Source organism: Alnus glutinosa, chromosome 7 (genome assembly GCF_958979055.1).
Source record: "Alnus glutinosa chromosome 7, dhAlnGlut1.1, whole genome shotgun sequence".
Taxonomy (NCBI): Eukaryota; Viridiplantae; Streptophyta; class Magnoliopsida; order Fagales; family Betulaceae; genus Alnus; species Alnus glutinosa.
In genome coordinates this window covers 23,277,018-23,287,960 of record NC_084892.1, presented here as the reverse complement: position 1 = coordinate 23,287,960, position 10,943 = coordinate 23,277,018, and the positions used below count along the sequence as shown (strand labels likewise).

Sequence of the window (10,943 nt, the reverse complement as noted above, 5' to 3'; positions counted from 1 at the left end):
CATGAGTATTGCGTTTGTCCTTTAATTTACAATCTCGAATGACGTCGTAGCGATTTGGACGTCCAGGATTGACCCGTATGCTGCGACGTATATCAAGTAATAATTGTTGAGTAAAGAAATAAAATATAAGAAAGAACCCGAACCGAACTACCCCACGAACGCGACATCTAGCGAATAGGAAGCGAGCAAAAAGTTCGTGTGCAATAGAATGATGCCACATCATCCATTACGAGCCTCCTCCATCCGCCATTCCGCCTAGGCGTCGCATCTAACCACGTCAGGGCTCCGCCAGCACCTAATACGGAAGGTACGAGGAAGTTTCCGTAGAAGTATCTTAATTCTCAGTTAACTTGCTCTATTGGGTTTCTAATCTCCTATTTAATTCAAATACACCAAACAGAGAGAGAGAGAGAGGAGTTTGTGGAGAAAGTACAATTCCTCGAGTCCAAGGTTTGAGCTCCTTTTTTGTTACCGTTCGTACTTTTTCTGACTGTTCTTTCTAGAGAAACAAACAGCTTTATAAGTATTGTTTAGAAACCGCTTCCGAGCTTAGTGAATTTGGAAGAATCAATTCATAACTTAATCCGTAAAATGTGTTGTACCTTTAAATTTGTCAGTTACGGATTTGTATGAACCGATCTAGAAGGTTCAAATTTTCCGGAGAAAATCGTCGTGGAAGTGGCTGAGCTCTATGGGGATGGGAGGCCAAGGATACGGTAACCGAGAAGTCGTGAGCCCTAGACGCTCCGAGCGGAAAGTGTTCCCGGCCTGGGCTAAAGAAATTCCGGAATGCGAGAAACACTACGAAGTGAGCAAGGGATCTGGGCTACGATCCGAAGACGTGGAGAGACGGCGCATGATCTACGGCTACAACGATCTGGAGAAGCACGAGGGCCAGTCGATTTGGTCTCTGGTTCTCGATCAGTTCAACGACACGCTGGTGCGAATCCTGCTCGCCGCGGCGGTCGTTTCCTTCGTGCTCGCCTGGTACGGCGGCCAGAAGGGCACCGACAAGATGACGCCCTTCGTGGAGCCTCTGGTGATATTCCTGATCCTGATTGTGAACGCAATTGTTGGAGTTTGGCAGGAAAGCAATGCCGAAAAGGCACTTGAAGCGCTTAAGGAGATTCAATCGGAGCACGCTACGGTTATTCGCGACGGCATGAAGATTCACAATTTGCCTGCGAGGGAACTCTTGCCCGGCGATGTCGTTGAGCTCAGGGTTGGGGATACGGTCCCCGCCGACATGCGCGTCTTGCAATTGATTAGCTCGACGTTGAGGATTGAGCAGGGGTCACTGACTGGAGAGAGTGAAGCGGTGAACAAGAGCCATAAGGCGGTTCCGGAGGACACTGATATTCAAGGGAAACGGTGTATGGTTTTCGCTGGGACGACGGTCGTGAATGGGCATTGCATTTGCTTGGTTACGCAGACGGGTATGGAGACGGAGATTGGGAAGGTGCACGACCAAATTCAGGAGGCGTCGCAGAGCGGCGAGGATACACCGTTGAAGAAGAAGCTGAATCAGTTTGGTGAGACGCTGACGCTGATAATCGGATTGATATGCGCGGTGGTTTGGCTCATCAATGTGAAGTACTTTCTGACTTGGGAGTATGTGAATGGGTGGCCTAGGAATTTCAGGTTTTCTTTCGAGAAGTGCACGTATTACTTTGAGATTGCAGTGGCATTGGCCGTGGCTGCTATTCCCGAAGGTTTACCGGCGGTTATTACGACGTGCTTGGCGCTTGGTACTCGCGAGATGGCTAAGAAGAATGCACTTGTGCGAAAGCTGCCGAGCGTTGAAACTCTGGGTTGTACGACTGTGATTTGTTCGGATAAAACCGGTACCTTGACTACCAACCAAATGGCAGTGGCGAAGCTTGTGGCAATGGGGAGTACTGCTGATAGGCTACGAACCTTCAAGGTTGATGGGACTACTTTCAATCCATTTGATGGTAAAATACAAGATTGGTTAACCGGTGGTATGGATGCCAATCTTCAAATGATAGCAAAGATAGCTGCTATCTGCAATGATGCCGGTATTTCTGAGTCAGAGCATAAGTTTGTATCCAATGGAATTCCTACTGAAGCAGCTCTAAAGGTAAGACCCTTATGTTTTGATTTTCTCTATTCACTTTTGTTTGTTATGTTGTGTGATTGATTTCACCTTGGAACGAAACCCATCATTGATAGAGAATTTATATTGTTCTCCAAAGTTTCTGCAAATTGAGTTACTGTATCCTTTTTGTGTTGATATGCATCTGCTCTGCAAAAGCAAGTAAAATTGTTGTTGAGATCCCCACTTGAATCTGCCCTCTCTGCGTTTCAGGTTTTAGTTGAGAAGATGGGCCTCCCTGAAGGATTTCAAAAAAGATCAACGAGTGGGAGTGATTTACTACGTAAGTTGGAACTCGAAAACTCTTGATTTTCACACCCTGCACCACCAAGAAAAAGAAAAAGTTGGAACCTAGATAGTTACCGTGGTCGGCTGCCTTCTTTTCTTCTTTCTTAATTGTTTCTTAATTTATGATTATATAGGTTGCTGCCGACGGTGGAATGAATATGAACCTCGGATTGCAACTCTTGAGTTTGATCGTGATAGGAAGTCCATGGGTGTTATTGTGAACTCACGATCGGGGAAGAAGTCATTGCTAGTGAAGGTACTCTCTCTTTCTCTCTCTCTCTCTCTCTGTCCGTCTGTATAAATGGTGGTTTAGCATATGGAACATGCAATTCGATGATGGGGAAGTCCTCAGTGTGCTTGTGATTGTTGGAACTAATGATCATTAAGAGGAGGATTTTGCAAAGAGCCAAAGTGTCTGGTGTAGAAGATTTCTATATATTTTTTAAACTGCCACTGACAGGAAAGCGATAAGAAGCCTGAAAGCGATTCTGACACATGATATGATGACAGGAAGGGAATTTGATCAGAAATAGACAGACAGTGGGAATGAATTTATAGTGGTTCTGGTATGAATTTATAGTGGGGTGGGTATGTTAGAACCAATAAGAGGAGGATTTTGAGGAAGTTGCATACAAGTTGTATATTGAGGACACTTATTTTGCCTTTCTCTTAACTGCAGCTAATATAACGGTGATACAACAGAAGCTATGGTTGATAAAAGGGATAATGTTTTTCCTTCTTAATTGGAGGTGTCTGAAGTGAAAGATCTCCTTGGAAATCTTATAATGAATTTAATGGTTCAGTTAAACTTAATTGTAGTCACTTCTTCTATTGTCAAGCACTTTCGATTAGTTGCTTGGTCTGTTTAAGACAGAAAAGTGTAAATTACAAACCAGAATAGGTGTAAAGGATTCTTGTATATCAGAGGGATATGCTTGATAGAATAAATGACTGGAAAGAAAGGTTGGACTGAGAAATATATGACAAGTAGGATGTTCACAACAGTTATTTATACCTAGACTCTTAAATGCAACAGTTCTTTCTGTATGCAACCTGAGCCTTTTTGTCCCAGTTATAAGGCGCAGATTCAATAATCAGAGGTATATAAGGTGCTAGGTTTTCGTGGATCCTTCATGGATTTTGTGGTTCAATTAAACTTGTCTACACAATTGCAATTACATGCCTGCGGGTATAATCAAGTGCTTCTGATTGTTTTCTATGTTGGTTGGAAAATTAAAATTTAGCCAGAAAAGCTCCTGTGGTTTATCTGCCTTATTATGTATCTGCTGCAAAGAAAGCTGCTTGTTCCATGTTGCCAAATTTAAACAATAATGTTTAACACAGGCGATTACTTTTGCTATTTTCCTTACCATTGTGTAGTTTTTTTCTATCTTTGTCAATTTACAATGTTTTAGAATTCTAATATGAAGTGCTAAATTGTGACAGGGCGCTGTAGAAAATGTATTAGAGAGGAGCACTAAGATGCAGTTGGTAGACGGTTCTGTTTTACAACTGGATCAGAAAACAAGGAAACTCATCTTAGACGCTCTTGACAAGATGTCGACTGGTGCACTACGCTGTCTCGGTTTTGCATACAAAGATGAGCTCCATGAGTTTGAGACCTATGATGGTAATGAGGATCACCCAGCTCATGTGCTTTTACTTGATCCATCCAATTATTCATCAATTGAGAGAGACCTCATTTTTGTTGGCTTGGTTGGACTGAGGGTAAGTCATGACATTGCTAAATTCCACCTTTTTACTCATTCCATCTCTTTATTTTTCTTTAATGACTTAACTTTGCATGATCATTTTTCCAACTCTTCATAGGACCCTCCTAGGGAAGAGGTTAACCAAGCAATCAAGGACTGCAGAGCAGCTGGGATCCGTGTTATGGTTATTACGGGAGATAATAAGAATACAGCAGAAGCAATATGTCGTGAAATAGGTGTATTTGGACCTAATGAAGACATAAGTTCAAAAAGTATAACAGGAAAAGAGTTTATGGATCTGCGTGATCCGAAGGCTCATCTACGACAAAGTGGTGGGCTTCTGTTTTCTAGGGCTGAACCAGGGCACAAGCAAGAGATTGTGAGGTTGCTTAAAGAGGATGGAGAGGTGGTTGCCATGACTGGTGATGGAGTGAATGATGCACCTGCCTTGAAACTCGCTGATATTGGGATTGCAATGGGCATTGCTGGAACAGAGGTATGTTTCTTTTCCTTTAGTAAATAATTTTCTCATACCTGCATTTTGAAGTACATGTCATGTCAAGTTGTAAACCTAAATGAAAAGGCATGATCTGCTGGGAAGGGGACTAATTAAACGAAATCCTATGGGGAGAAGTGCACAAGTATTAATTCTTGAATTACAGTGAAGCTTGATATTATGTGCTCATAAAAAAATTGGATATTATCCATTTAGGTGGATAGACAGTAATGAGATGCATTTGACAGACTCGAAATGGTGGGTAATGTATAACAGGATTTGTGTTGCGTATGCACTAGTAGTTGGAAGAAGGGAGTATGAATTAGTACTATTGTTGACTCCAATGGTAATGCCAATACTTTGTTTCGTGGTTAAAGCCATTTTTGTATTTCAACCATTGTTTCTATTTCATCTCTTTCAGGTTGCTAAAGAAGCTTCAGACATGGTGTTGGCAGATGATAATTTCAGTACAATTGTTGCTGCTGTTGGTGAAGGCAGATCTATCTACAACAACATGAAGGCTTTTATCAGGTTGGTTCTTCTGTTTTCTTATTTTTTCAACAGCTCTTAAGAAGGTGTACCAATCCAAAAAAATAATAAAAGCTCTTAAAAGGATGTGCCTCAAAGTTAATAAGCTTATTTGCCTTTAGAGATGATTGAAAGTTCTTTCCATTTGGTAGCCTGTTTATTGATATGAAATAAATCTAAATGATAGAAGTAGGTTTTGACGGACTGCTGAACTGGTTGAATGACATTTAAGCCATGTTAAGGTAAATGAATGATTACTAAAGAATGATAAATTCATGACTTGATTGAGGGTGCCTACCCTGTAATTTGATTGGGAGCTTATCCCAGTCCAGGCATATTTTGTCTGGTTCTAGCCTTATCTCTTTCGGGTTGGGATGGCTGGGCTACCAGCTTATGGCCACCTTTGTGTAGCATAGTTAGTTTGTTTGGTGGGGTATGGTAACATCAATATACTCCTTCACAGTGATTCCGCGTAATGTCAGTGGCATCATTTCACATTGACCTCTTATTTCTTTCTTGTTCTTTTTTAAATGAGTTTGGGCTCAAATGGTACTTCTCTCATAAGAATGGGGTGGAGGGTGAGGTCGTGGGTTTATGACCTACTGACTCCATGTGTAACTTATCAATATAAAATAAGAATTATTTAACAGGGAGTGATTGTGATCAAATGTATACTATGTATTGTCCTCTTTGGAATTCTCAGATATTTCCACCCTTAGGCTTTGAATATCCTTTCTAAGGATTGGGGTTCTCATGTATACATCCTATGTATTTTAGCTTCTTCTTTGATGATAAATAAAAAGGACACGGCGGTTCTACTAGTAGCCTTTCATTAGCCATACAAGGTTTCTGATGTGCATTCTATTTATATGTTTAATCTAGTACCTTATTGCTGTTGAGCTTATTCATATTGGATGTTGCATTAGCTGTGCAATTTTGTCATTGATGTGGAGTATTATAGTTTAAACGACTTTTAATACACAGAGGGAACTGCCACCTCTAATTCAGTGTGTTGCATCTTTAGCATGTGGTAAAGAAACGGGAGTTTGTGATTTTATAACGTATTGGCATATTAAGGCACTCATTTTCCTAAAGGTTGTTATGGAAAAACCAATATTATGATTCTGCCTTGATTGGGAAATGCAATTTATGCTTGATGATGTTTACTAAATCTGTTTGTAAGCACTTCACTCAAGTCAAGTTGTATAATTAACCTAGCACGCCCAAGATCAGTGGGAATTTGAAAGGCACTTTCGGTTGAATTTATTATGTAAAACTTGGATATCTCCTTTCATTAAATTGACTAGTATCTTGCCCACTTAATTTAGATACTTCGTAAATACTAAGATATGGCAATATTGATTTTTGTGGTTCCAACCTTATTTCAGGTACATGATTTCCTCAAATATGGGTGAGGTTGCCTCTATCTTTCTAACAGCAGCCTTAGGTATTCCTGAAGGCCTGATACCTGTCCAGCTTCTATGGGTCAATCTTGTCACCGATGGACCACCTGCAACTGCTTTGGGATTCAATCCTCCAGATAAGGACATAATGAAGAAGCCACCTCGTAGAAGCGATGACTCACTAATCAATGCTTGGATTTTATTCCGCTATCTGGTATTTTTCCTTTTTCTTATGTTCCAAACTTGTGTCAACAATAAATATTCAGTTTTTTTTTTTTTTTGTTCACGCTTTCTGCTGATAACACTCAAGAATTTTACTTCAATCTGTAATGTATCCACTTAACTACTCCCCTCAGGTCATCGGGCTGTATGTTGGAATAGCAACAGTTGGTATATTTATTATTTGGTATACTCAAGGTTCCTTCCTGGGCATCGACATCAGTGGAGATGGTCACACCTTGGTCTCATACGCCCAACTATCCACCTGGGGGCAGTGCTCATCTTGGGAGAACTTCACAGCTTCACCCTTCACAGCTGGAAGTCAGGTCTTCTCTTTCGATAACCCTTGTGATTATTTCCAGGATGGTAAAGTGAAAGCCATGACACTCTCACTCTCTGTGTTGGTTGCCATTGAAATGTTCAACTCCCTCAATGCCCTTTCTGAGGACGGAAGCCTCTTAACAATGCCCCCATGGGTCAACCCTTGGCTCCTTTTGGCCATGTCTGTCTCATTCAGCCTGCACTTCTTGATCCTTTACGTGCCGTTCCTAGCACGAGTATTTGGCATCGTGCCCCTCAGCTTCAACGAGTGGCTCTTAGTTTTGGCAGTTGCATTACCGGTGATTCTGATTGATGAGATTCTAAAGTTTGTAGGGAGATGCACAAGTGGCTCTCAAGCTGCTCAAGCGTCCAATAGAAGAACTGCAATAAAACCCAAATCAGAGTGAGAAAAAACTCGTGGTTCTTTAAACTGCCTCAATTTCATGGTTTGCCTCATTTCAATGCATTTGCAAAATATGTGTTATTTTTGGTTTTTCAAACTGCCTCTCTACCATTCCTCTGTTATCTCCAAAGAGGCATTGTTTGTACTGCTTCTCTCTGTGAAAGACTGAAAGCTGTAACCCTCAACGCATTGTGCAAATGAGACATAGGCTGGCCCTGAAGTACTGGCTATATAATTAATATTATACAGCTTCCATCATACATTGGCTTGTTGAGAAATTTGGTTTGCGCTCTATCGAAAATAATCTACTGCAGGGGTTACTATTAGTTGCTAGAATCTCTACTGGTTCAACATGGTAATTGGTAATCTTACCCAATTTTAATGTAGAAATAAGGAAAAAAAAAAAAAAATGCAAAATCAGTCTATGTGATTTACCTGATTTGTAATTAGTTTCTCGTGGTATCAAAATGAATTCAGAGGTCTTTAAGCTATGTCAAAATAACAATTTACTTTTTACAGTTAAATTTTGTCTATTGAACTAACACATTTCGATAATGCGATACGTTACATTCAATAAAATTATCATACTTGTCCTATTTTCATCCGTGGACGGAATTTGATTGTAAGAAGTAAATTGTTCTTTTGAAATACTTTAAAGACCTTTGAATTTATTTCGAATTGCAAATCAGATAAACTACGGACCAATTTTTCCTTAGAAAAGATAATTTCCCAGAAATCTTTTGAAAATTTTGAGTTAAGAAGGTGTTGAATGATGATGGTACCTGCTCGATGGTTATGTTTTCCATCCTCTGTGATCATCCCCATTCACACCTGTCATTTGCTCGAGCATTTTCGGGCCCTATATATATAGAGTTTTGGAAATGTGTAGAAAAGGCCCATACTCCCCCCATTTATACATTGGATAAGAGCTTCATTTGGAGAAGGATGAAGACAGGCAACCAACGAAGTAACAAACTTTCCACTCTTTTAGGAAACGGACGAGACAACGTTTGTGCGAAGTAGGCACGACCCATTTGCCCCCACGCCAATCGATTTGACCGAGGGGCTCCAGTTTTGTCGTAATGGTATTTGCTTTTTGTTGGGTAAGTTGTTGGGTGAGCTGGATTGACCAGAATTTACAAGAAAAATTTTGCCCAGGATCAAGCCCATTGGTCAACTTGTGAGGCAGATCTTGGGGTTCTGATCGAGCTTGATGTATATTAGATACACAAAATCAATTTCTTTTGGAACTAGGCTAGATTTTTCTTGAGGGAAAGGGCTGAAGATGGAGTATGTTTGATAATATGTTTTGTGGTTGTGTTTTGATGTGCCATAAAAGGTAAAATCTGTTGTTTTGTTTTAGATCAATCATACATACTACCACACATCTCACTAGGTTGATACTTAGGTTATTATTTTTTAGAGCCGACGGGCATGGTTACATCAACATAGTATGTGAGTGTAGTATTTAGCATTTTTCTTTGTTCTAATGAATGTTTTATATTTTGAGTTACACTATGTACCACACAAATATCCAACAAATATCTCACAAAATTCATGTGGCAAAGTCAAGTAGCCATTAGATTTTTTTTTTTTTTTTTTTTTTGTTAACAATGGTTGATCCAAGGGTTATTAAACCTTGTCAAGTCAATTAAAAAAAAAAAAAAAAAACCTTGTCAAGTCAACTTTGTGGGATATTTGTTTGGTATGTAACATTACTCTTTGTTAATATATTGAGACGGACTAGGGGACTAGTGGAGCCATGGCCCCCTCCCCCCAGCCCCTACCTCTAAAAAAAGAAAAAAAGAAAGAAAGTGATTTTATCTTCAAATTTTGTTAGAAACAATAATAATTTAGGTTTTTTCTTTTCATTTCTTATTTTGGCCCCTAATTTTTTTTTTTTTTTTTTTAATACTGTCAGGCCCCTTAGAATTATACTTCTAGTTTCATCCGTGTACAATGCTGATGTGACAGACTGACAGTTTCAAACAACTCTTAGATTTTTATTTTATTTTTTTTTAGCAACAATGACTAATTCAATGATTGATAGAAACTGACACGTCAGCATTGTGAAATATCTGTGAAATAAAAATATAATTTTTAGCTTTACTCTAATATATTTGTCTCAAAAACATTTTTTTTTAAAAAAAAAAAAAAAAAAAAAAAAAAACACAAACACAAACAAACGTAGACGTTAAGTATATTAGGATGGGAAAAAAAGAAGAAGAAGAAATTGGTGGCAATAGGTGATGAGAGGGCCAACTTAAAGGGTGTGTTTTCTTGCCTAGAAAGACCAACCGTGCAACCGGTCCACAGTAGATATAACACCCATACCTAACCCAATCCCAATCCCAATTGAATGAAGAAAAAGATGGGCGTGATCGATGAAGTATGGTAAAACACAAATCCAATCAAACAAAACAGAACAAATCCCTATTAACCAGAGCACGCCATGTCCCCATTTGGTTTTCCTTCAAGAAACGAATGCGTGTGAGAATTAGATTAGGCGGGCGTAGGTCACCCCTCTCCCCCACCTCAATGCTTCCTTCTCTACTACTCTCAATTCTCAATAATACTATAATCCCACAACTCAAATGAATGTTTTTCCACTACTTTCGCATACGTCGTGTGTGTCTCGATTGATATGCTAGCGTTCATAGTAACACATAACATCAATGTCATATCATAAACCGTCAAATCATTCATAAAATAATCATAATCATCATCTTTTTGGTCATTTTAATCTTCTAGATTTGTAGCGTTAGAGATCAAATAACCCGTTAACGTCTTTGACACTGGCATGTCAAACGAGACGCACGTAACAAAGAAAAAATTGTTAAAGATCGGCCTTATTCTTAAAATTGAAAAAATCCGAAAACTAAATCCAAATAAGATAAAAACATCAAGGCTCGTTTGCTAATGTCACGTCACAACTGACAAGCAAAAACTACGATCTAAAAAGCATTAACAAATTAGCGTCTCGTCTTTGATTTTGACAATACTAGCAAGTTATAACAAAATAAATGGTATTGAAAATGCCATGGATCGCCATTGTTTAACTTGTTGCATGTGCAAGTCATTTTGTGGGCAAAAACATCGAGCTTGTCTATTATATGTGGGCTTAAGGACAATGGGACCGAGCATAAAGGAAGACGACAGCAATAGTACACTTCTTCACAACGTGGAGGCGGGTCACCCCATTTACGGAAATAATGTGGGACAGCCGCCAGCAATACAAACATGTTTTTTCAAAATCTTATTAATAATAATTAAAAAAAAAAAAAAAGAGGAAATAACTATTACCTTTAAAACAAAGAATAGCTATTAATTAAAAGAAAATATTTAAAATATTTAAAAATTATAATATTGAAAAACCATTCTTTTACGGGCAAAAATTTCTTACAAATCAGTCTAATAAAATGACATATAGTTTTCTAAAGTATGAAAATAACACGTT

General features: G+C 39.0%; 1 protein-coding gene across 1 annotated transcript; it reads left to right on the top strand.

Annotated features, from left to right (window-relative positions):
* The first annotated feature begins 389 nt into the window (after nt 1-389).
* LOC133872175 (calcium-transporting ATPase 4, endoplasmic reticulum-type-like) lies at nt 390-7,744 on the top strand. Its single transcript, XM_062309614.1, has 8 exons — nt 390-2,101; nt 2,330-2,399; nt 2,539-2,660; nt 3,851-4,132; nt 4,235-4,612; nt 5,034-5,143; nt 6,529-6,757; nt 6,900-7,744. The coding sequence occupies exons 1-8, from the start codon at nt 692-694 to the stop codon at nt 7,488-7,490; spliced, it is 3,192 nt and encodes a 1,063-aa protein (XP_062165598.1). The 5' UTR covers nt 390-691; the 3' UTR covers nt 7,491-7,744.
* The last annotated feature ends 3,199 nt before the right edge of the window (nt 7,745-10,943 follow it).

Coding starts and splice junctions, on each gene's coding strand:
- LOC133872175 (XM_062309614.1), top strand. CDS start 692: ATGGGGATGGGAGGCCAAGGATACGGTAACCGAGAAGTCGTGAGCCCT. Junction 2,102..2,329: donor CTACTGAAGCAGCTCTAAAG/GTAAGACCCTTA, acceptor TCTGCGTTTCAG/GTTTTAGTTGAGAAGATGGG. Junction 4,613..5,033: donor TGGGCATTGCTGGAACAGAG/GTATGTTTCTTT, acceptor CATCTCTTTCAG/GTTGCTAAAGAAGCTTCAGA.